At 54.4% G+C, this 25,273-nt stretch overlaps 1 protein-coding gene across 3 annotated transcripts; it reads left to right on the forward strand.

Annotated features, from left to right (window-relative positions):
- The first annotated feature begins 44 nt into the window (after positions 1-44).
- Positions 45-24,910, forward strand: Setd1b (SET domain containing 1B, histone lysine methyltransferase). 3 transcript variants are annotated; one of them, XM_085837139.1, is made up of 17 exons: positions 45-225; positions 702-886; positions 1,115-1,213; positions 1,835-2,105; positions 4,353-4,465; positions 5,358-6,560; positions 9,697-10,521; positions 14,562-14,823; positions 14,912-15,261; positions 15,344-15,452; positions 15,989-16,549; positions 17,449-18,708; positions 19,330-19,496; positions 20,727-20,861; positions 20,950-21,069; positions 21,149-21,286; positions 22,341-24,910. In XM_085837139.1, exons 2-17 carry the CDS (start codon positions 716-718, stop codon positions 22,512-22,514), a joined length of 5,958 nt encoding a protein of 1,985 aa, XP_085693265.1. In that variant the 5' UTR covers positions 45-225; positions 702-715; the 3' UTR covers positions 22,515-24,910. The 3 variants fall into 3 exon arrangements, with proteins under 3 accessions (XP_085693265.1, XP_021019117.1, XP_085693266.1); XM_021163458.3 differs by having other exon boundaries at positions 46-225; positions 20,730-20,861; XM_085837140.1 differs by lacking the exon at positions 45-225 and adding an exon at positions 570-609.
- The last annotated feature ends 363 nt before the right edge of the window (positions 24,911-25,273 follow it).

Genomic DNA, 25,273 nt, shown 5'->3' on the forward strand with positions numbered 1-25,273 from the left:
TGCGGCTACTGGGAGCCGAGCCTCCGCCGCCAGCCGCCTCCCGGGCAGCAGCAGCAGCAGCAGCGGCGGCGGCGGCAGCAAGGGCAGCGGCAGCTCGGGGCCCGGCAGCCGCTAAGGCGGCGTCTCCCCCATCCCGGCCCCCGGTCCGGCCGCCCCGGCCTCGGCTCCCGCGGGGGACACCATGTACTGGCTGGCGGCGCAGGGAGGCCGGCGCCCGGCGGGGATGTAAGCGCGGCGCAGGGAAGGGAGGAGAGAGAGAGAGAGGCCGCGGTCAGAGGAGCCGGGCAGCCCGAGCCCCCGGCCCCCGCCCCGGCGGGCGACGCCAGGCCCTGCCGCGCGCTCCGCGCCCGAGCCGGGCCGAGCGCCACGCCGGGCGGCCGGCCGCACCATGGGCCGGAGCCCGCGTCCTCCGTGCGCCCCGGACCGCGCCAGCCCGCAGCGGGGGCCCCGGGCAGCCCCTCGCTGCCAGCCGGAGACGGTGGCCGAGCGGGCGGGCGCGTAAACCCTCCGGAAAGGGTTTATTCTCTCGCTCCATTCTTAGATTTTTTTTTTCTCGGGAGGCGGGGGGGGGGGAGAAGAGGCAGCGAGACAAGCTTTCGGGGCGCGCTGGTAAGGTGGGAGGGGGGTGGGGGCCAGCCGATTGGATTCTCGGGCGAATGTGTAGAAGCGGCGGAGAGGACAACAACTTGCTTGGGTTTCAGGTTGGGTTAACGGCATGGAGAACAGTCACCCCCACCACCACCACCAGCAGCCCCCGCCGCAGCCCGGCCCTTCGGGCGAGAGGAGGAACCACCATTGGAGAAGTTACAAGTTGATGATTGACCCGGCTCTGAAAAAGGGGCACCATAAACTGTACCGCTACGATGGGCAGCATTTCAGCCTGGCGGTGAGTAGCCGGCGCGCCTTCCCGCCACCCCCACCCACCCCCCGGTGGAGCCCCCAGACAAGAGGCAAACGGAGGGGGACCCCTCTTCCAGCTACCTGGGCCAACTGTCAGCTAGGACTCCCTCCCCTCAGCCTGGAGTGGGACTGATGCCTTGAAGGGGGGGATCTGCCCCTGCCCCTGGGGAGGGTGCCAGCCCTTCTATACTGAACCCCCTGTCTCTGCCCACAGATGTCCAGCAACCGCCCGGTGGAGATCGTGGAAGATCCCCGGGTGGTCGGAATCTGGACCAAAAACAAGGAGCTGGAGCTGTCTGTGCCCAAATTCAAGGTAGGACCCCTCCTCTCTGTCTTATGGTCCCTCCCCCCCTCCTTCCCCGAGTTCGAAAATAACGCCAGTCCTGACCAAGCCCAGCCGGATTCTTAGTTCCCGCCGTCCAGGACAGGGAAGTTTTGGCGGGGAGGGGGGAGAGGGGTGTCCCCTCCTGGCCACTGTAAACAAAATAACACTCGGAGAAACTGTAACCAGGGCACTGAGACTGTATCACGCCGGCAGAGCTGGGGGCTCCCGGTCCCCACCTGGGTCCAGCGCACCCAGGGCCCTGGCTCAGGGACCCGCCCCCTCCCAACCCTTCGGCTTTAAAGGGGACAACTTCCTAGACCAGAGGGTCGTCTGGGATCCAGCAGCAAGGAGAGGAGGCCAGAATAGGGGGGTGGGGAAAGAGAAACTGTTTCTTTTTCCCCTTTCCTTTCGAACCCAGAGGACTTCCAGGTTCCAAACGATTTAATCCTCCGCTTCCCAGGCCCGCCCGCATGCTTTTTTTGTTTTCTTTTTTCTTTTTCTTTCTTTTTTTTTTTAACTGCTGGGCAAGTGAGGCGTGCTTGTGTTTTCTCTTTGGTTTTAATGTTTTCCAAACTCTCTTCCCCCCGCCCCCCCCGCGGCCCCTGGCAGATCGATGAGTTCTACGTGGGCCCTGTGCCTCCAAAGCAGGTGACATTTGCCAAGCTGAATGACAACGTCCGTGAAAACTTCCTAAGGGACATGTGCAAAAAGTATGGGGAGGTGGAGGAGGTGGAGATCTTGTATAACCCGAAGACCAAGAAACACCTGGGCATTGCCAAGGTGGTCTTTGCCACAGTCAGGGGCGCCAAGGAGGCCGTCCAGCACTTGCACAGCACTTCTGTCATGGGCAACATTATCCACGTGGAGCTGGACACCAAAGGTTAGTGGCGGCCCGGCCCGTTGGTGACCGGTGGGGGAGGAGCTGGAAGGCCACCTGTCTCACCCTCGTCTTGGAAACCCCTTTACCGTTGTCTCTTCCTTGGGATTCCCCACCACCACCACCACCACCTTATTTATTTTTTGTCCCCTCCGGAGGGCAGAGTCACATGGAGCCAAATGTGTTGTTTGTTGCTAGGAGACAGACTATAATTTACCAAATGTGCCAGTCCTTAGCCACTGCACCCTTAGGGACCACCCAGAGGCTTCCCCCACATATGACACTCCTGTGGGCCCCTCTCTGAGCCCCTATGGCCTGCGTTTAGACAGTCCCTAGTGTTGCCGCCTGTGTTAGGGGAGATAGGAGGGTTTGTTTATTTGTTGGGGGCAGAAGAAGAACCGTGTGCCTTTAAATTCATAAAAGTCATTCCTTAAAGATCTAGGGTGCCCGTGCCCCTTCACCCCCAACGGGTGCCCCTTCCCTGAACCAATCTGAGCCCAGGAGTGTTTCATTGATAATGTTCTGATAGCATTGATAGTGGATCTTGGGGGCGGGCTGCTCTGGGTGCTCATGGGTTGACACTTGTCTTCCCTCCTCTCTCTTAAAGAGACCGCAGCACCTCTGTTTGCTCAGGCAGGCTGGGGAGCCACACCTCCTACCTCCAGAGCTGTTGACTCTCCCCCCACCCCACCCCTGCATCCTGGCTCAGGTGAAAAGGCCTGGCAAGACACAGAGGGCCATACCCCCCTAAGTTTACCTGCGTCCTTTCTAAGACATCCCTGCCAGTCTGCGGGCAAGTGCAGGGGGCTTTGGGACCAGGCGGTCCGGTCCGGTGGTCCTAATGTCAAGTCCGGGGTTGGAGGAGGGGCGTGGCACTGGTGAACCCTGCCTGGGAGGACTTCAGGGGTGGGCACCAGGAATTTTTCTTTTTGAGTTTCTGAGCACACAACAAAGGCAAGACAGAAAAACTTAACTTTGTTTTGCTTTTAATGATGGCGACATGCCGTCTCTAAGACCGTGCTGGGTGTTGTCGAAAAGGGTTGTGGTTTGTGGTAATTTTGAGTGGATTTGGCAATTTTGAGTGGATTTGGTTACCCCCCACCCCCACCCCCGCTTGCAAAGCCTAATCATTTCTGTCCAGTCGACAGCTCTCCTCCTCATTTCCCAGTTCCTAGAGCCCTAGTAAATCACCCCCACCCCCACCCCTGTCGCCATGCACTTGTGTGTGTGTGTGTGTGTGTGTGTGTGTGTGTGAGAGAGAGAGAGAGAGAGAACAGACTATTAAATCTACTACCTAGCCTCACATTAAGCTGAAGTTCAATTTCCCCCATGACTGAAGCCTGCAGTCCCCCTCCCATCACCTGCCCACATCTTAAGCAGCAGTTGAGTCTCACTACAAATTCATTTCTGGTGGACCTGGAGGGGTGGAGAGGGAAAGAAAAGAAAAGAAAAGAAAAGACACAATCCTCAGATACCACCACTTATTTTGAGATTTGTAATTGTATTTCAAGAAAGAGTCCAGTAAAGTGTGGCTCAAGGAATGCACCTCCTTTGCATATGTAAACAGCTGCCTTGAAGGCTCTATAATTACCAATAATCTGGGGCCTGGTTGATCAAAATCTCTCTCCGGTGGGTAGAGAGGTAGGCAGAGGGCTCAGTTGGGACCATGAGAGCTCCAGGTAGTCCCCAGGCAGACTGGGTACTCCTGGGGCTTAAGCTGGTGGAGAGCAGCCTGAGATTGGCTCACAGTAGTATGTGTGTTTGACAGGCTTAGCTTGTCTTTTGGCCCCAGATAGTTAAGTCACCTCTCTCTCCAGACTTCCTCTGCTCTTGTTACAAGCAGTGGCTATTCTGTGGTGAAAGAATGTGGGGGATGGGGTGGTAATGGCTCCTTTTTGGGGGGAACTATAGTCTAAGGAATGGAAAGAACTTTTCATTGAGGATGGCATTTGGGGGTTTTGGGTTTTTTTGGGGGGTGCTTTTGGGGGGGGAGAAGCTCTGTCACACAAAGGCATTAACCTTAGAATCTCAGGATCAGAAAGGTCAGAGTTTTGCAGCCTTGTTGGACAGATGAGAATCTGGAATGAGGTGAGAAAGGGTAGAGACCTAATCAGGGGGCACACGGGATCCCCGGGCCTGTGGTCACAGGCACAAGGGATCCATGACTGTGCTAATAAGCAAGTTGGAATCCCCATGGGGATGTGTCCTGGTGGAGCCTCCATGGATACCCTTGTCCCTTGCCTGTTACAGGGGAAACCCGCATGCGCTTCTACGAACTGTTGGTCACCGGCCGGTACACCCCTCAGACCCTCCCTGTGGGGGAGCTGGATGCTATTTCTCCAATTGTGAGCGAGACCCTGCAGGTAGGTTCGTCCCTGCAGCTGCTCCCTCTGCTTCAGCACCTCTTGGCTTTAGAGACCTGACCACACCTGCTGTTGGTTCCGAGCTGATCTAAAAACCCTGTTTTCCCAAGATCTGCTGCACCAGATCTCCCCTGGGATTGGCCCAGCATCTCTGTAGCTTTCAGTCTCCCTGAGTCCCTCCTCCGGTTCCACCCACACTGGGATTCCCACAGATGCGGGAATTTTTTCTATATGAATGTCAAAACATCCCTATGTTTGGGTCTTAGTGTCTGGTATCCGGGCACCCTCTGTACGTATTTCCAGAAAGTAGAGTTCAGATCCTTTTCCAGAACAGACAGACTGGCTCCTCCACCCACGCACGGTATACCAGGACACTCACCTAGCTGATTCCACTCAGCCACAGTGTGAACCTAGGTGCCCCCCCCCCGCCCCGCCTCCCCAGAGGACTGAAGTCCGTTTGCTTGCTGATCAGGAGGCATGAGGGAGGGGCTGTCACACCCTTTAAATCTCTAGAATTTGTAAGGACAGTCCATCAAACCCAAGACCGCAGTCATTGGTCACATCTCTGCATCACACCCTTTAATGTCAGATGGCCTGAGGCTTGGGAAGGACCAAGACTTCAGGGTCTTCTCTTTGTGCTGCCAGTATTAGGGACAATCCTCTATGTGTCCAGAGGGTAAACATCTATACCTAGGGACAGGGAAATACAACAGCAACAAGAAACAGAAAAACCCTGAGCACTTCCAGGCACTCCAATTCTTTCCTTGTGATGGGAGGTCATGGGCTCCACACTCCCTAGCAGCCAAAGTTTTAGCGGGAAACAGCTCAATTGCCTGGTTTAGCTCGGTCCTCCCTCCACATCCACCACACCCATGATCTCTTCTCTCTCCAGCTATCAGATGCTCTGAAGCGCCTCAAGGATGGCAGCCTGTCTGCAGGCTGCGGCTCTGGCTCCTCGTCAGTCACCCCCAATAGCGGTGGGACCCCCTTCTCCCAGGACACAGCTTACTCCAGCTGCCGCCTGGACACACCCAACTCCTATGGACAAGGCACCCCAATCACACCTCGCCTGGGTACCCCTTTCTCCCAGGATTCCAGCTACTCCAGCCGTCAGCCCACACCCTCCTATCTCTTCAGCCAGGACCCCACAGCCACGTTCAAGGCGAGGCGGCATGAGAGCAAGTTCACAGATGCCTACAACCGCCGCCACGAACATCATTATGTCCACAACTCAGCGGTGGCTGGAGCCACAGCTCCTTTCCGAGGCTCCTCGGACCTCTCTTTTGGGACAGTTGGCAGCAGCGGGACTCCCTTCAAGGCTCAGTCCCAGGATGCCACCACGTTTGCCCATACTCCACCTCCTGCCCAAACAGCCACGGCTTCTGGATTCAAATCGGCTTTCTCTCCATACCAGACTCCAGCACCGCCCTTCCCGCCACCCCCTGAGGAGCCCACCGCCACAGCAGCCTTTGGGAGCCGCGACAGTGGGGAGTTCCGGAGGGCACCTGCGCCCCCACCCCTGCCACCCGCTGAACCTCCAGCCAAGGAGAAGCCAGGCACCCCTCCTGGTCCCCCGCCCCCTGACAGCAACAGCATGGAGCTGGGTGGTCGGCCTACCTTTGGCTGGAGTCCTGAGCCCTGTGACAGCCCTGGCACCCCTACTCTGGAGTCCTCTCCAGCGGGACCAGAGAAGCCCCATGACAGCCTGGACTCCCGCATTGAGATGCTGCTGAAGGAGCAACGCACCAAGCTGCCCTTCCTTCGTGAGCAGGATTCAGACACTGAGATCCAGATGGAAGGCAGCCCCATCTCCTCCTCCTCCTCCCAACTCTCCCCGCTCAGCCACTTTGGCACTAACTCGCAGCCCGGCTTCCGCGGTCCCTCGCCACCCTCCTCGCGCCCCTCCAGCACAGGCCTAGAGGACATCAGCCCCACACCACTGCCTGACTCTGATGAAGATGAGGACTTGGGCCTGGGGCCTCGGCCCCCACCTGAGCCAGGCCCCCCAGACCCTATGGGTCTGCTAGCCCAGACAGCTGAGGTGGATTTGGACCTGGCAGGAGACAGGACCCCCACCTCAGAGCGGATGGATGAGGTACCACCATGCCTGTCTGTCTGTCTGTCTGGGATTGATTTTGTCTGTCTTGTGTTCTACTCCTTGTCCCCTGATACATTTCACTAGCTAAGACACGGGAGCGACGGGACCCTGTAACACTCCTCCCTGGAAGAGTCTAGACTTTTCAACGCAGGCTAAGTTCTGAGCTCTGGCGGAGTTTTCGGAGAGACCCTAGGCTGTGCTCATGGTCCCAGGTCATTGTCTCTATTAATGGCTTAGTAGTGATCAATCCTGTCAGTCTGGAGTATTGGAGGTTGGCCAGGGCGCTGTGTGAGGCTGGCTCAACAAACACTCCCAGGTGTTCTCTCTCAGAGCCTGGTGCCCTGAAGAGAGGAGAAAGCATGCAGGTGGCGCGGCCCAGCAGTCCATCTGTCCGTCTGTCTTCCTTTTCTTTGGTGGCTTTAGGATCTAACGTTTAGGGGGAAGGGCTTAGGTTTAGCTTTGGAGGGGAACAGAGTGTGAATCAGGTGAAGGTGTCCGCCCCCTACCCCTTCCTTTCTTCCCTCTTATCTCATTACCCAGACCTCCTGTCTCAAGAAGTTTCAAAGCTGGGATGGTGAAGGTTCCACTGTCCAGGTTTTCTAGGGGGGAGGATCATTGTGTCATCTTTCTAAGCTCAACCCTGGATCCTTGTACTGGAGGGCCAACACGCATTAACAAGTAGACGCTCAGATAAGAGATCCATGCATCTGTGGACACAGATTTACGTGTCCTCCCTTCCATCAGCCCCCTCTGGCTGCCTGCAAAGGAACTTTGGGAGTCAGGGGAGGAGGTGGGGCCACAGGTGGCTGAGGCTCCTGGGAGCCTGCAAGCAGTTCTGGGGAAGTGGTTTTCTGGCTTCAAGGGTCAAGGCAGAGGGAGTTGACAGGTGTACTTGAGCTAACTAACTAGGCAGTAGGCCCTTCCCCCATCTCTTCTAGGCAGCCTTGGTTTGGCGGATGTTTATCATGCCAGCCACCTGGTCCGGGGTTGAGTCTCTGGAGGGCACAGGCCGCCCTAACACTCTCTCCCTCCCTCCCTTCTTCCCTCCGTCCCTGGGCATAAGAAGAGAAGAGGAAAGCTGAGGCTGGGAAGGCTGGAGTCTGGAGTCTAGGACAGAATTACAGAGATGCTTCAGGGTAGAGAGCTAAGCATCAGGTCAGCCCTCCGGCGCCCCCTGCTGGCGGTCTGGAGAGCAGTCTTTAGGTTCTGCTGTCTGGTAGTGCTTGGTGTCTGTAAGAGCTCTTGCCCCCACAAGGCTGAGGTAGAGAGGGAGCAGCAGCTTGGAGAGGACCGGTGGGAAGGGACAGGTTAGGCAGAGGCTGGTGAGTTTAAAAAAAAAAAAAAAAAGGTTTCAGCCCCAGAGCCTTAATTAGCTGCCTTGTCACACGGACTATGTGACCTCTGTAGAGGAAGGCCTTTTCTCTCTCTAGTCTCAGTTTCCTCATCTGTTGAGTGGGTCTGTATGAGCCCTGCCTCACCATCTCCATGGAAACAAGGTATCCCTTCAGTTTGCCTGAACTACAGGCACTGCAGCCAACTGGTTCCCACCCGCTGTGGCCAGGGAGGGAGGGGGCAGAGCCAGTTTGCCTGCGCCCCTGTGATTGGCTGACTATAGCAGCCGGGAGTTAACCCTCTGAGCGCTGCTCCACGGTGGTGCTGGGTGCTGTCCGGAGCTGACGATAGGGCATTCTTTCTCTTCTTGCTCAGCTTGCCTGGTCCGCCCTCCCAAGGGTACCTTGAGAGTGTGCTCTCAGGATGTGTTGTGTTGTGTGTACAGGGGGAGATGAGAGTCTAGACACTCCTATCCCCCAGCAGATGACTCCTCTGAGGCCCTTCTCATCAGGTGGTGTGTGGCCTCTGACCTCCTGCCTTCTCAGCCTTCCAAAGCACTTACTGTCACTTAAGCTTTGTTTTCGTAATATTTCCACCCAGGGTGAGGTGTGTGTGTGCGTCGGGGGCCGGGGGCATCTGACCCACACGGAGTCCCTTGTGGAACCGGAACTCATTTTTCTCACCTTCCCTCCAGCTCCCACCTCTAAATCATAGGAACTCAGTGCCTCTTTCCAGTTCCCAGGCTCAGACGCTAACGCCCCAAAAGATCCAGATCTCAATAGACTCCTCCCCCATCAAGTTTGGCCCAAGTTGTCCTTTGATTCCGCCCCTTCCCACCCCCCACCCCCCTTGCAGTCTTAGCGGAAGCTCTTCCTGGGGCAGGTGTCCAGGCTTCTCGAGGTCTGTTGTGGGATGCGATCACGCATGTCTGTAGCTCTCAGACTTGCCAGCCTGTTCTAAAAGCCAAGGAGACTTAAGTGAGAAGATTGAACTGGCCCAGTGGGAGTGAGCTGGCCCAGCTCTGGAGCTGTAGAGCACTGACCTAGCATGTCAGCTAGGGCTCAGTCCCTAGCTCAAAAACAAACAAACAGAAACCCCTTCTAATTGATGAGTCCTTAAGGCGGCTGCCTACCCCAACCCAGGCTGCCAGCACTTGCGCTGCATGTACCTTTTGCACAAGGCCCTGCTGGGCTGGCCTAGGCTGGGGAGCCACTTCCTGTTTCAAATTCCCGGCTGTGTCTCTTATTGGTTGCATGGTCTCGGGGAAGTTACTTAAGCCTTTCCATGTCCCGAGTTCCTCCTTAGTAAAAGTGGAGAGAACAGACCTCCTCTGCCCAGAGTTGTTCTAAGAACTGGCTAATGGATGTAAAATTTCCTGGCACGTGGGAAGCTCCACCAAGTGTTAACTCTTTCCTGTGATCTCTCAGACTCTCTCAGACCTCTGCGGAGTTCTCCCCACACCCTGTTCCCTTCTCTCCCGGCCTTTCCCCTTCCCCAAGCTGAGATTTCTCATTCTGCTTATGTTTCACCTCCACCATTTTTTAGAAGTTCAGCTCCATACAAATCAAGACTTGTGGCCATCTCGGTCACTTTTGGCTTCTCCAAATCTAGAACAGTGCCTGGCACACAGGTGCCGAGGGATTGGCTATTTGGATGCCCCTTGTACCAAAGGAGAAAAGTATCATTTGGAATGGTTGAAGGCTGGGAGTTCCCCACACTGATCCCCTGACCCCCTGATCCCAAGACTCCAACTCCTTGGTGCTTGCAAAATGCTTATGGAACCCTCGCTGCTCTCTTCCAGGGCCAGCAGTCCTCAGGAGAGGACATGGAAATCTCAGATGATGAGATGCCCTCGGCCCCCATCACCAGCGCTGACTGCCCCAAGCCCATGGTGGTGACCCCAGGGGCCGGGACTGTGGCAGCCCCCAACGTTCTGGCTCCAAACCTGCCCCTGCCCCCACCCCCTGGCTTCCCTCCATTACCTCCGCCCCCTCCCCCACCCCCACCACAACCTGGCTTCCCCATGCCCCCACCTCTGCCTCCACCACCACCACCACCACCACCAGCCCATCCTGCAGTGACAGTGCCCCCGCCACCCTTGCCAGCGCCCCCGGGTGTCCCGCCCCCACCCATCCTTCCGCCGATGCCGCCCTTCCCACCGGGACTGTTTCCTGTGATGCAGGTGGACATGAGCCATGTGCTGGGTGGCCAGTGGGGTGGCATGCCCATGTCCTTCCAGATGCAAACACAGATGTTAAGCCGGCTCATGACGGGCCAGGGTGCTTGTCCCTACCCACCTTTCATGGCCGCTGCAGCTGCCGCTGCTTCTGCTGGGCTGCAATTTGTCAACTTGCCCCCCTACCGGAGCCCCTTCTCCCTAAGCAACAGTGGCCCAGGACGTGGACAGCACTGGCCGCCCCTGCCCAAGTTTGACCCTTCCGTGCCGCCACCAGGCTACATACCACGTCAGGAGGACCCACACAAGGCCACGGTGGACGGGGTCTTGCTCGTAGTGCTCAAGGAACTTAAGGCCATCATGAAGCGTGATCTCAACCGCAAGATGGTAGAGGTGGTGGCCTTCCGAGCCTTTGACGAATGGTGGGACAAGAAGGAGCGGATGGCCAAGGTATGTAGGTGGATGCTCAGGGAGCCGGTTAGGGTCACAAGAGGGCCGGCAGGAACTAGCCTAGGCCTCCCTTTCTCTGAAGATGTGTTACTGGATGGGTGGTTGCTTCTACAGCCAGCCTGAGACTCCTTTAAGAAGTGCCAACAAGCAGGGTGTTGGTGGTGCATGCCCTTAATCACAGCGCTTGGGAGGCAGGGGCAGGTGGATCTCTGAGTTTCAGGCTAGCCTGGTCTAGAGTCAGTTCAGACAGGGCTACACAGAGAAACCCTGTCTTGAAAAACATAGATAGATAGATAGATAGATATACTGATGAAAGATAGAAAGATAGATAGACTGATAGGTAGGTAGGTAAGCTGACTAAGCAGGCTGAACCCATGGCCACTGGCTGCATGTGGCTCTTCCCCTTTAAATTCTTCCCCTTTAACTAAGAGGAGACAGTATACATCAGACACAGTTCCTCATTGGCCCACTCTGAGCTCTAGGAGCTCAGCAACTTCCTGCCCGGTGGCTGCCAGTCCAGGTGGTCCCACAGCTGAGACCTCTGTGACCTGATTCACCTTCCTTTTCTCTCCTGATACATGGGGCACAAAGTCTGACCTTGTGGGGACCTCTGGCTGCCCTTTTCCCTGGAGGCTTGCCTATCCAGACCCTCACAACTGAACCCTAACTGCCCTTTCCCTACACAATGGAGGGGAGGGACAATGTCCTGAAGCCTTTTCCTTTAAGAGGTGGAGTTTCAGTCTGTACTATGAAAGCTCAAGGATGCTCCTGCCTCAGCCATGGTGGCTACAAGGATAGGCACTTACCTGGTTTTAGTGTTATTAAATCCTCTCAAATAAGCTGAGAGTCCTGGCTCACACCTTTAACTCCAGCACTGGGGGCAGGGTGGGGAGTGGGGGAGGCGAAGGCTGCAGGAGCTCTGTGAGTTCAAGGCCAGCCAGGGTTACATAGTGAGACTTCTTCCCCCCCACACACACACCTCCCCGACCCCAGCAGCTGTCCCTTGCCCCTAGTCCACTCTGCTCCTCACACCAGCCGCAGAGGAGGGTGTGCACCAATTTTGCTGTCCCTCTCTGCACTGCACTGTAGGGAGCTCTGTGACTAGGAACTTGTTCTCTGCAGGGTAGGTAAGTACAGCCTGTCAGGACTCATATTACGGGGTCATAAAACCAGAGAACTACCTGCCACACAGTTCTTTTTTTTGTTTTGTTTTTTTTTTTTTTTTTTTGAGACAGGGTTTCTCTGTATAGCCCTGGCTGTCCTGGAACTCACTTTGTAGACCAGGCTGGCCTCGAACTCAGAAATCTGCCTGCCTCTGCCTCCCAAGTGCTGGGACTAAAGCGTGTGCCACCACACCCGGCTTGTTTTAGTTTTTCAAGACAGGGTTTCCCTGACTAGCTTTGGCTACCTGGAGCTCATTCTATAGACCAGGCTGGCCTTGCTAGCTTAGAGATCCGCCTGCCTCTGCCTTCCAAGCACTGGGGTTAAAAGTTGTGCACCACAACTGTTTTTAAGACAGGGTTTCACTATGTTGCCTTGGCTGTCTGTTACTTGCTGTGAAGGCCAGGCTAGCTTCCAACTCAGAGATCTACTGCCTCTGCCTCCTGAGTCCTGGCTTTAAAGATGTGTGATTACCTCACCTCGCTCTCACACTGAAGACAGTCTCATTTTAATTAAAGCTATATCTGGTTGATGCTTAAGTAAAATACTTACTGAAGCCAGGTGATGCACACCTTTAATTTTGGTACTCAGGACGGAGAGGAAGATGGAATCTCTGTGGTTTCAAGGCCAGCCTGGTCTACATAGCAAGTTCCAGGACAGCCTAGGCTACATAGAGAAAACCTGTCTCCAAAAACAAACAAACAAAAAACCAAAACCACACAAAACCCAGAGCCTCTAACCCAGGCTGACCTCAGATTCTCTTTGTAGCAGAGAATGATTCTGAACTGGGAGTTTTCCTGTTTCCATCTCTTGAGGGTTAGGATCCCGAGTAAGCCCACACACAGTTTAACAGTCTCTGGGAATGGAACCGAAGGCATGAAGCCCGGGAATGGAACCGAACACTCTTCTAGCTGAGATGTATCCCCAACTGTGAAAGAAAGAATTATCTATTTTGTGTATGTGACTACACTGTCACTGTCTTCAGACATACCAGATATACCAGATGAGGACATCAGATCCCATTACAGATGGTTGTGAGCCACCATGTGGTTGCTGGGAATTGAACTCAGGACCTCTGGAAGAGCAATCAGTGCTCTTTTTGGTTTTTCGAGACAGAGTTTCTCTGTATAGCCCTGGCTGTCCTGGAACTCACTTTGTAGACCAGGCTGGCCTCGAACTCAGAAATCCACCTGCCTCTGCCTCCCGAGTGCTGGGATTAAAGGCGTGCGCCACCACGCCCGGCGCAATCAGTGCTCTTAACCACTGAGCCATCTCTCCAGCCCTCTGAATAAATTCTTTAAGCTATGGGCAGTGCCTGAGCCAGAAGTGAAGCCCCCCTCCCCCCATCCCACACATGGGAGGTATCCCCACCACCCTTGCTGGGAATGTCAGGAATTTAAGGCCAGCCTTAGCTACACAGCTCCATGCATAAACTAACAAAAGTGGGCTAGAAAGATGTCTCAGCAGTTAATAAGCACTGCAACTGCATGGCAGGCCAAAGCTGTCTGTCAATCCAGTTCCGGGAATCCAGCGCCCTCTTCTGGCCTTCATAGGTACCAGGCATCCATAGCACACAGACAGACATGAAGACCAAGCAGCTGTACTCATAAAATAAAAATAAACTTTGGCAGGGCAGTGGTGGCTCACGCCTTTAATCCCAGTACTCAGGAGGCAGAGGCAGGCGGATTTCTGAGTTTGAGGCCAGCCTGGTCTACAGAGTGAGTTCCAAGACAGCCAGGGCTACACAGAGAAACCCTGTCTCAAAAACAAAAAACAAACAAACAAACTTTTAAAGGAAATTATATAACAGATTCAAAAGGCTAGGAACTTGGGTTTGAATTTTTTATTTTTTTTAAATTTTGAACTAGGGTCTCCTAAAACTAAGGTTGGCTTCAATTTTGCTATGGAGCCAAACAAGTTGTCCTTAAATACTCCCATCTCCCAAGTGTGTGCCACCAGACCCAGCTCTGTTGTGGTTAGTGGTATTTAATTGGTTGGTGGTGGTATTTTATGTAATGGGTGTTTTGCCTCTTTGTATGTAAGTGCAGCGAGTGCGTGCCTGTGTTCCACAGAGGCAGGCATCGGATGCCCGGAAACTGGAGTTACGAGCTGCCATATGGCTGCTGGGACTAGAACCCAGGTCCTCTATAAAGGCAGCCAGTGCTCTTAACCACTGAGCCGTCTCTCTGCCCCTCCCCCTCCCCATTCTGTTTGGTTTTGGTTTTGCTTCTTTGGTTTTTCAAGACAGCATTTCTCTGTAGCCCTGGCTGTTCTGGTACTGGCTATGTAGACCAGGCTGGCCTTGAACTCAGATACACCTGCCTCTGCCTCCCAAGTTATGGGATTAAAGGCGTGTAACTCCCATGGCTGGCCTTCTTTCTTTTTTTTTCCTTTTCTCTTTCTTTCTTTCTTTCTTTCTTTCTTTCTTTCTTTCTTTCTTTCTTTCTTTCTTTTTAAGCAATAGCTCAAGAGATAAAATTGGTTTCAATTACTTTCTGAAAGAAGAACTCCATTCCTTTTGTCCCGGGTATATTGGGTCCACTGTGTAGATACTGTGACTGTTTGTAATACCCTGGGACCACACAGCACAGGGGAATTGGACCTTGGTGTCTGTGGTAGTGATGCAGATATGTCCTTGCAGCGCACAGCTCTCATTCCTGTGTCCCCATGTGGAGGCCATGCTCCAAAAAATGCAGCTGTGGTAGTGTTGTTGGTGAAGCGGTGGTGGAAGGGTAGTGTGGGGCTCTAGAACCCTGGAAAGAGAGGGAGGTTGTGGCCCAGTGTATGGGAAAAAAAGTGTGCCATTAACTAAGGCTGCCTGCAGGGGGCAGCAGCAATGCCTCGGACTCTGGTCACTGTTCCCTTCTCTCCCATCCCAGGCCTCACTGACCCCCGTGAAGTCCGGTGAGCACAAGGACGAGGACAGGCCAAAGCCCAAAGACCGAATCGCCTCCTGTCTGCTGGAGTCGTGGGGCAAGGGTGAGGGCCTAGGTTACGAGGGCCTAGGCCTGGGCATTGGACTGCGGGGCGCCATTCGCTTGCCCTCCTTCAAGGTCAAGAGGAAGGAGCCACCGGACACAGCCTCTTCTGGTGACCAGAAGCGGCTGCGGCCTTCAACCTCTGTGGATGAGGAAGATGAAGGTCGGTGCTTTCTGCTGCTGGCTGGCTATTGGTTTCCCCCTCCTCCCCATCTCTGTGTCCCCTCTTGTAACTCCTTCTGTTCCCACAGAGTCAGAGCGGGAGCGGGACCGGGACATAGCTGATGCCCCCTGCGAACTCACCAAGCGGGACCCCAAAAGCGTGGGTGTGCGACGCCGGCCAGGACGGCCCCTCGAGCTGGACAGCGGCGGGGAGGAGGATGAGAAGGAGTCCTTGTCCGTGTCCTCCTCTTCCTCAGCGTCGTCATCCTCTGAATCTTCTACCACCTCACCCTCATCCTCCGCCTCAGACAAGGAAGAGGAGGACCGAGAAAGCACCGAGGAGGAGGAGGAGGAAGAGGAGGAGGAAGCAGAGGAAGAGGAGGAGGAAGGCCTCAGGAGCCGCATATCCTCACCCTCGTCCTCCTCCAGCTCCGACAAGGTCTGGATCAGAGCCTCCCGGGTGCTGGGTGCTCAGACATGGGCCTCCAGCTCACCTGTGTCCCTCTGTCCCTGTGCCCCAGGATGACGACGACGATGAGGACAGCGATGGCCAGATTGATTCTGACATCGGTGATCAGGGTGCCCCCCTGTCGGAGGCCAGCGAGAAGGACAATGGAGATTCTGAGGAGGGTAAGCAGGGAAGTGGGCGTCCCGGCCCCGCCCCCCACCCCCAGCCTGTGCTCTTAAGATGGGACATCAGTCACTGATTTGGGGGACCGATATTTTAATGCTTTTGAGAGGTGTGCTCCTTAAAGCACATTCCCCCACCCCCTTAGGATTCCAGACTGGGTGAGTCCAGAGGCCCAGAAAATAGATCAGTGGATCAGTGGGTACTTGAGCCAGGTCTGGGTGGGGGAGGGGTGCTGGGGGGAGGGCTGCTGAAAGGGGTAGCTTCTGACTGTTGATGGGAGTGCTTAAGAACTAAGTGGAGGGGATGGCCGCTTTGGGAGCCTGTGGGGTGCCAAGATTGTTCACTTCCAAATGTACAGTCTTATGTTAATTTCACCTGGAGCCTATTTATATTGAGGAGTAGTTTCCTCCGGTCAGCATTTGAAGGCTGTGTTTAAAGGGCTTCCGGTTGAAGGCCTTTTGGGGAAATACCTAGCATGGGGCAGGAGCAGCCCAGGCTGTGAAGTAACCCTGCCCAACTTGTGTCCCTCACCCAGAGGAGACAGAGAGCATCACCACCTCAAAGGCCCCGGCTGAGTCGTCCTCATCCTCCAGTGAAAGTTCTGGATCTTCAGAGTTTGAATCCAGTTCCGAGTCCGAGTCTTCATCTTCATCCTCAGAGGACGAGGAGGAGATGACCGTACCTGGGGTGGAGGAAGAAGAGGACGAGGAGGAGGAGGAGGAGGAAGAGGAGGAGAAAGAGACTGCAATGGCTGCAGCCACGGTAGTGGCTATGGCCGAAGAGAGTATGCCTCCAGCGGGTGGCCAGGACTTTGAGCAAGTCAGGGCAGAAGTGCCTCTGGGCCCACGAGGCCCCATGAGGGAGTCCTTGGGCACTGAGGAGGAAGTGGACATTGAGGCTGAGGACGAAGTCCCTGAGATGCAGGCTCCCGAGCTGGAGGAGCCTCCGTTGCCCATGGGTGCTCGGGAGCTGGAAGGGAGCCCAGAGCCCCTAGAAGAGCCAAGCCCCAACACACAAGGGGACATGCTGCTCTCTCCAGAGCTCCCTGCCCGGGAGACGGAGGCTCAACCCCCATCACCGCCTGAACATGGTCCAGGTAATCCTGCAGCCTCCTGGGTGTGAGTCGGGTGGGGCATGTGGCAAAAAGCTGGGTAGTGTCTTTTCCATCAGAACCAGTCACCAGTCTTCTGGAAGGGCCTCAGCAGACTCCCTTCTTTGGGTTGGGAGTCCCTGCAATGGCAGAAACGGTCTCTCTGCCAGACACAGTGTTGCCACTGAGCACCACCTCTGGGGAATCAGTACCTTTAGTTAATTATAATTCATTTTAACACTTTAGAATATTCAACATAGTCGAATGTGGTTAGACTGTACCTTTATGAGATCAGGGGGAAAAGCCAACTATAGATTTTGTGTAATGTATAGCTTTTGACTGGGTACAGACCACGGCTCTTTAAACGGTAACTCAATGAGATGATTCTTGTGGCTCCAGCACCGTTTTAGGCGTTGTTAATACAATTGTAGATCAAATGGACAAAGATACCTGTTCTCATGAAAGCACAAATTACTAGGTCAGAGAGACAGGCTACAGCAAATGCACTAGGGAAAATTAGATCCCAAGAGAGTGGAGGTAAACGCCAGGAGAAGTCCGTGCAGACTGTCTGGGACTCAGATGAGACTTGGATTTTGTTCCACCATGAAGCCTGTGGGCCTAGGGACAAAGTAGTGTTTCCTTCTCTGGAGTCCAGACCCAAGACCTTGTGGGTACACGGCAGGCGAGTGCTGTACCGCCAAGCTGTGCTCTAGCCCCAAGAACATAGCTTGACAGACATGGGGAAAGCTAGCATTGCCCTTCTTGGCACTTACAGAAACCCCTTCTGGGTCCCTGACCGAGGGCTGATTACTGGTAAACGCATAGAAGGTCAGTAAGGAGAAAAGGCTCTCCGAGAGACATGTGAATGAAATGACAATATCCTGGATTTGCCTCCCTCTCCACAGAGTCAGACCTGGATGTGGAGCCCGAGCCCCCTCCGATGCTCTCCTTGCCCTTGCAGCCGCCATTGCCGCCCCCTCGACTGCTCCGGCCACCCAGCCCACCGCCTGAGCCCGAGACCCCAGAGCCCCCCAAACCTCCCGTCCCCCTGGAGCCTCCCCCAGAAGACCAGCCGCCACGTACCCCAGGCCTCTGTGGCAGTCTGGCCAAGTCACAGAGCACAGAGACAGTGCCAGCCACCCCAGGTGGGGAGCCCCCACTGTCAGGGGGCAGCAGTGGCCTGTCCCTGAGCTCCCCGCAGGTGCCTGGCAGCCCGTTCTCCTATCCATCCCCGTCCCCCGGCTTGAGCAGTGGGGGACTTCCACGGACACCTGGTCGGGACTTCAGCTTCACACCTACTTTCCCTGAGCCCAGTGGACCCTTACTTCTGCCTGTCTGTCCCCTCCCAACCGGTCGGCGAGATGAGCGTACTGGCCCCCTGGCCTCCCCAGTGCTCCTGGAAACTGGCCTTCCCCTCCCACTTCCCCTGCCTCTGCCCTTACCTCTGGCATTGCCTGTCCCGGTCCTGAGGGCCCAGCCTCGGCCACCTCCCCAGCTGCCTCCCCTGCTGCCCGCTACTCTAGCTCCCTGCCCAACCCCCATCAAGAGGAAGCCAGGCCGGCCCCGGAGATCCCCACCGTCCATGCTGTCCTTGGATGGGCCTTTGGTCCGGCCACCGCCAGGACCTGCCCTTGGGAGGGACCTTCTGCTCCTGCCAGGCCAGCCACCGGCCCCCATTTTCCCCAGCGCACATGACCCTCGGGCCGTGACCTTGGACTTCCGGAACACGGGGATCCCAGCCCCCCCACCGCCCCTCCCACCCCAGCCTCCCCCACCTCCACCCCCACCACCCGTTGAATCCACCAAGCTACCCTTTAAGGAGCTGGACAACCAGTGGCCCTCTGAAGCTATCCCCCCAGGACCTCGCCGAGATGAGGTCACTGAAGAGTACGTGGACCTGGCCAAGGTGCGGGGACCGTGGCGGCGGCCACCCAAGAAGCGGCACGAAGACCTGGTGGCCCCATCGGCCTCACCTGAACCCTCACCACCCCAGCCTCTCTTCCGGCCCCGCTCAGAGTTTGAGGAGATGACCATCTTGTACGACATCTGGAACGGTGGCATCGACGAGGAGGACATCCGCTTCCTGTGTGTCACCTACGAGCGCCTGCTGCAGCAGGACAATGGCATGGACTGGCTGAATGACACACTCTGGGTCTACCATCCCTATATCCTGCCAGATGTGGGATCGGCATCCCTCAGGAGCAGGAGGCCCCTCTAGGCATCCCATCTTATGGGAGGTTACAGTCATGGTCCCAGGGAGGCAGTAGTACGGTCACCGTCATCTATCAAGTGGTTGCCGTGCCAGGCCTGCCTCACTCCCGGAGGTAGCTGAGCTGGTCTCAGGTGCAAACATAAGCATAAACGTAATCGGAGACTGATCTGATCTCCCAGGGTGGCTCTGCCTGGCTGAACTGAACCAATCCTCAGTAATATACAGGGTAGTTAGTAGTCTCTTTTAACACAGGGAGAAACTGATAACTCAGAGAGGCTAAGTGATCTGCACAAAGTCACACAGCATTTGCTGCCTCAGGTGCTCTGCCAGAGTACTCTGTCCATAGATTCCTCATTGCCCCTATCTTCAGGGAGGAACAGGAAGTAGTAAGAAACATGACTAGTGCCAGGCATCTAAGTGCAGATCATCAGAACTGGCCAGGTGGCATGGAGGTGGGTGGTGGACCTGGGCATCCTTACCCCTAGAGAGGGATGTGAGGCTGGGGAGGCCGGGCAGAGGGACCAGGAGTGGGGAATCTCTGAGAATGTCCATGTGGCCCTTGACCCACACCCACCTACCAGCCTCTCCTCAGCCAAGAAAAAGAAACGGGAAGATGGTATCCGTGAGCACGTGACAGGCTGCGCCCGAAGTGAGGGCTTCTATACCATCGACAAGAAGGACAAGCTGAGATACCTCAACAGCAGCCGTGCCAGCACAGACGAGCCCCCCATGGACACCCAGGTACCGTGTGAGCAGGGCCTGTGTAAGTCTGGACACAGAGTCAGGCAGGGCTCAGAGAGCATCCTTCTAGCCTGTAAGAGGGGAAAGGCAGGGTACAGAGCTTCTAGTGCAGTCTGGGCTATGTAGGTAGATGCTATCGCAGAATTCTTAAAAAGGCTGCCTTTTATTCTGTGGGTAGTGGGGAGTCCCAAATGTTTTGTTTTTGTTTTTAAATATTTATTTAATGTATGTGAGTACATTGTCACTGTCTTCAGACACACCAGAAGAGGGCATCAGACCCGTAAGCTACCATGTGGTTGCTGGGAATTGAACTCGGGACCTCTGGAAGAGCAGTCAGTGCTCTAAACCGCTGAACCATCTCCCCAGCCCTGTCCCAAATGGTTTTAACCTTGGACATAAATACATTCCCAAAAAGTTGGCTTCTACCCCACCCCACCCCGGATGCACCCAGTCTCTGTTCAGCACACACTTATGGCATACTGGGCATCAGTGAATAAAACAGCTATTTTCTCATGGTGCGCGGGGGTGGGTGGGCACATTCAAGCAAACACAGGGTCAGAAGCAAATGCTGTGGATAAGAGGGAGGTTGGTGAGTGCAAGGGGTTCAGAGAAAGTCATGCTGGATCAGAGTGAGGAGGGAGGAAGCCACATAGAACAATAGGAAGAGACCACAGAGAATAGAAAGAATCTTGGTAAGAGGGGGAAGGTGGGAGGCTTGGGGGAAGGCTCAGTTGTGAGAAAAATAAAAGCACTTCAAGGTGCTGAGAGGAGGTGGGTGATGGCAGTGCACTTTTTTTTTTTTTTTTAAGATTTATTTATTTATTTTATTTATATAAGTACAGTGTAGCTGTCCTCAGACACACCAGAAGGGGGCGTCAGACCCCATTACAGATGGTTGTGAGCCACCATTTGGTTGCTGGGAATTGAACTTAGGAAGAGCAGTCAGTGCTCTTAACCACTGAGCCATCTCTCCAACCCTGAGGCAGCATAGTTCTTTAATCACAACACTCAGGAGGTGGAGGCAGGCCTGGTCTACAGAAAGAGTTCCAGGACAGCAGGCTACAGAGAAACCCTAAACCTTGCCTCTAAGAAACCAAAACAAACAAAAGGAGACTGATAGGAAGACAGATGCTCTAAGCCTCCTGAAGCCAGGAGGTGGGGGCAGATCCGGAGAGGGTGTGACAGGGCCTTGTCTGTCCCTTTCTGACTTGTCATCCCCCATTGTGCCAGCAGGGTATGAGTATCCCAGCCCAGCCCCATGCCTCTACTCGGGCAGGCTCAGAGCGGCGGTCTGAGCAGAGGCGCCTCTTGTCCTCCTTCACCGGCAGCTGTGACAGCGACCTGCTCAAGTTCAACCAGCTCAAGGTGAGGCTAGACCTCCTCCGGGGCAGCCAGGTCAGCGTGGGACCTGAGAGTCCTCACTCATCCTGTCCCTCCCTCTCGTGTCCCCTAGTTTCGGAAGAAGAAACTCAAATTCTGTAAGAGCCACATTCATGACTGGGGCCTGTTTGCCATGGAGCCAATTGCTGCTGACGAGATGGTCATCGAGTACGTGGGCCAGAACATTCGCCAGGTAGGTGCTGCCCAGGGTGCTGGTGAGGGGTGGCAGGGGCCCAGAGCAGGCCCAGACTTAAGGCTGTTTCTACCACCAGGTGATTGCGGACATGAGGGAGAAACGGTATGAGGATGAAGGCATCGGTAGCAGCTACATGTTCAGAGTAGACCACGACACCATCATCGACGCCACCAAGTGCGGCAACTTTGCACGCTTCATTAATCACAGCTGCAATGTAAGTGCCCAGTGAGGGATGGGGGTGTCCCCACCTCTGTATGGAGGACCCCAGGAACTCAGGCACTGCAATCATGTTCAGTCTCCTTTCCAGGCTTCAGTTGACCACAGGTGACAGGGAGAGAGAGAGGAGATAAGAAGCCTGGATAAGGGGCTTTTCTCTTGAGCTCAGTTGTTATGTCTGTACAATGAGCGCAGTAGGAATTCTGGAGTCATATGAAAGACTGAAGGGGGGCTGGTGAGATGGCTCAGTGGGTAAGAGCACCCGTCTGCTCTTCCAAAGGTCAGGAGTTCAAATCCCAGCAACCACATGGTGGCTCACAACCATCCGTAACGAGATCTGACTCCCTCTTCTGGTGTGTCTGAAGACAGCTACAGTGAACTTACATATAATCAATAAATAAATCTTAAAACAAAAATAAAAAACAAAAAAAACCAACTGTATTTACTAAAGCAGGCAAGTAGGGCCTACCATTTATAGACCCCTTATCAAGGGCTCAGAAATGACACTTGAGTAGAAGTACAGATTCAGGCATCTCCTGCAGTATGTCTGATGAGGAAGAATTGTGGTCCTCCTTAAAGACTTAGTTGTTTTGTTTGTTTGTTTGTTTGTTTTTTGACTTAGTTGTTTTTTAAACGTGTGTGGATGTTTTAGTATGTATGTATGTATGTATGTATGTATGTATGTATGTACGTACACTGCATGTGTTCCTGGTACCCAGAGGAGCCTGAAGAGGGCACCTGACTCAGAAGTTAGGGGATAGTTGTGAGCCACCCCATAAAGGATGGGAACTAAACTTAGGTCCTCTGCAAGAGTTGCAAGTCTTCTGAGCCATCTCTCTCTGGCCTCTGCACCTTTTTTTATTTGGTACTGGTCATGGGCGGAGCTAGCCTAGCCGGTTATGGGAGGAGCTAGCCTAGCTGGTCATGGGAGGAGCTAGCCGGAGAGCCATTCGTGGAGCTGATACCCACAAGTTGGCTTCTGTAACTCCATGGCGAGGACTGGGTGGGGGCTCCCGACCCCGTCTTAACCGCATCACCATCCTGTCTTGCAGCCCAACTGCTACGCCAAGGTGATCACGGTAGAGTCCCAGAAGAAGATTGTCATCTACTCTAAGCAGCACATAAATGTCAACGAGGAGATCACGTACGACTACAAGTTCCCGATCGAGGACGTCAAGATCCCCTGCCTCTGTGGCTCCGAGAACTGCCGGGGGACCCTCAACTAGTCCCCGCGTGCCAAAGGCCGAGGATGTCAGCCGTAGCCCAGGAGAACCCTCGCTCGCCCTGGGCCAGGCTCCACACACCCCCACCCACTTCAGGTGCTGTCCTTATCCCCAGCAGCCGCACTAGGGCCTGGCGCCCCCCAACACTATCCCAGGACCCACCCGCAGCCCCAGCCCCGCAGCGGGAAAGGGCTTCTCTGTCTCTCTCCACCTGCGTCTTTCCGTTTTATAGATGCTCTTCGCACGCAGGCTTTGTATCCTTGTGTATCCGGCTTTCCATTCTCCGTCCGTCCGTCCGTCTGTCTTCCCTCCCTGGCTCTGGCCTCAGTCTTTTACCCCACCCCCGAGAATGCTGCTCTGTGGTGTTGTGTCTCCTCTTTATTTTCTTCCTTGTCCGAAGAAAAGACATTTTTTTTTTAACCGTTGAAAATGTGAAGGCAGAATCAGAGGAGGAGCCCTGTGGGGAATCCGGAGGCCTCAGTGAAACTGGGTGTGGGCCCAGGGTCCAGGCTGACCTTGGACTAGGTGCTGCAGGAGGAGGGGGGCTCCCGCGGCCTCAACCTCAGAACACTACAGACCCGCAAGGCCCCTCCCTGCCCGTGGATGCAGCGAGCAGACCCCACAGTTTCTCCCGGCCTGTTCCCCAGTCTGTCCCTGCCCCCCGTGGTTGAGGGTGCCCCTTTCCCTTTGGTAGACCCTGGGGGAGCCAAGCTGGTCCCAGACAGGAACTTCCTCCTTGGGGACTCCCAGCTGCCCTACCTACCCCCCACCCCCCCAATCCTTGGGTTCAATGTTTACTTTCTCATTCGGATGCCAGCAACGATGGAGCCTCCCAGGGTGTCCCCAGTGCGGTGGGGGCGCTGGGAACGGTGTTTCCACTCTCGGCAGCCTTGGCCCTGCCCGGGTGTAGAGGGTGCCAGGGCCCTGAGGGCCTCCCCCAAGCCCTGCCATTACGGGTTTGTCCGACCGTACGCATGTGACATATTTTTGTTTGTTGATAAGCTTCGCCCCATTACCCTAACCCCCACACCCATGTCACCCTGCTGGAGGCCCCCACCCAGGAGGCCAGGGCGTATTTATTTCCATAGCGAGCAGGTTGTTTCTCCTAGAGAAAGGAAGATGGTTTTGGAAATGATATTAAAATTCAGATCTCCATCTTGGACAGCTCCTGCCCCCCCCCCCCACCCCACCCCATCCTCTTCAGGGTTAATTTCCATGAATTTTTTTTTTTCCTCGTGTATAAAATCAAACTGAAGGGAAGAAAATTATTATTTTGGCGTTCGGAACCAATCCCTGTAGATAGACTGCCATAACAGACTTTTTTCTTGGGAACTTTGTTTCTTGTAGAAACAAGTGGGAAGACTTTTTTTTTTTTTCTTCTCTCATTTCTTTGTACTTAAAAAAAAAAAAAAAAAAAAAAAAGCCAACCAACAACAACAAAAAGACACACACAGTAACAGCAAGTCCCATCCCCCCCCCCCATCCCCCAGAAAGCAAAGCAGACATGATGTAAATACTTCTGGACCGCGACTGTTGTGACCCAGAGTCCTCACCAAGATGAAGTGCTCCGGGTGGGACCGACCCCACCCGTGGACCAGGTGGCAGGAGCCTCTTGGTACCTCAGCTTGTGTCAAGCTTTCTTATCATGTAAATTCTGTACAAAGAATTGGTTTTTTTCCCTTTCTCTCTCTCTCTCTCTCTCTCTCTCTCTCTCTCTCTCTCTCTCTCTCTCTCTCTCTCTCTCTCTCTCGTTGGTGGTTTTTTTGCTTTTTTTCTCTTTTTTTTTCCTTTTTTTTTTCCTTTTTTAATTTTCCACAGGCCCTCTGTGTTTGAGACTGTGCCCACTAGTCTGAAAGTTGAGAGGATTATTACCATTGGCAATTAAGACACAAGAGGCACCTGGTGGGCACAGCGCCCACCTACTCTTCCACATGCAGTTGTCTGCATAATTGTGCAAATGAGAAAAAAAAAGATTTATTTTTCACAAGAAGAAATGTGTAGTGTGTAAAGATGGCTTAATTTGAGTTCCTCATGCAGGCCGGCTCGCTGGGGGCTTTCTTCTTCTTCCCTACTGACCCCCATCACAAAGGGATGAAGATGCCCAGATGCCAGGGAAGAGCTGCTTGGTCCCTGGCAGGGCCTCACTGAGCCCTGTCACGGGATCCGCATGCATTAACCTTAACTTCATTTTAAGTGAGGTGTTGAGCTTACCCTTCCCCCACCCCCAGCACCCCAGGAAGGGTTTGCAATACTCCTGATCTGTGGGCCCATTTTTCTTTGAAAGCTTTTGTTTTCTCTTGCTTTTGAAGGTTCAGGGGTTTCTGATTTTTTTTCCCCCCTCCTCTCCCTGCCCCTGCAAAGAAGAGAACCAATAAATTTTAGGGTTGTCTGTGCGTATAGACTCTGTCATCTGTATGTAACTTGTTTTTGAAGAGAAATGTTTCCGTTGTGGGTGTGTCTTGCTGTAAATATTTGTTCATACTTTTGTGAATTCAATACTATGTACCATTGTATTATAGTAACTTTTATAAAGCAAACCATAAATATACTGACTTTTCTTACAGCTACGCCGTCTCTCTTGCTCTCCCCCCACCCCACCCCTGGCCCCTTCTGTGTGGTGAAAGTGCACCCTAGTCAGGAGGGTGGATTCGCCAAGCTCAGGAACTGGGGGGGAAGGGGAGATAGACCACTCAGAACATTGGGGGTTTGTTTGCTTTTGAGATTGTTTTATTCCCTAGTCCAGGCTGGCCTAGAATTTCTGT

Source organism: Mus caroli, unplaced genomic scaffold, assembly GCF_978045245.1.
Source record: "Mus caroli unplaced genomic scaffold, Mus_caroli_1 scaffold_4, whole genome shotgun sequence".
Classification (NCBI taxonomy): Eukaryota; Metazoa; Chordata; class Mammalia; order Rodentia; family Muridae; genus Mus; species Mus caroli.

Excerpts from the sequence above, each read along its gene's own strand:
- Setd1b (XM_085837139.1), top strand. The coding sequence starts at position 716 with ATGGAGAACAGTCACCCCCACCACCACCACCAGCAGCCCCCGCCGCAG. Across the intron at positions 15,453-15,988 it reads CAATGGAGATTCTGAGGAGG|AGGAGACAGAGAGCATCACC; the intron begins GTAAGCAGGGAA and ends TCCCTCACCCAG. Across the intron at positions 21,287-22,340 it reads TCATTAATCACAGCTGCAAT|CCCAACTGCTACGCCAAGGT; the intron begins GTAAGTGCCCAG and ends CCTGTCTTGCAG.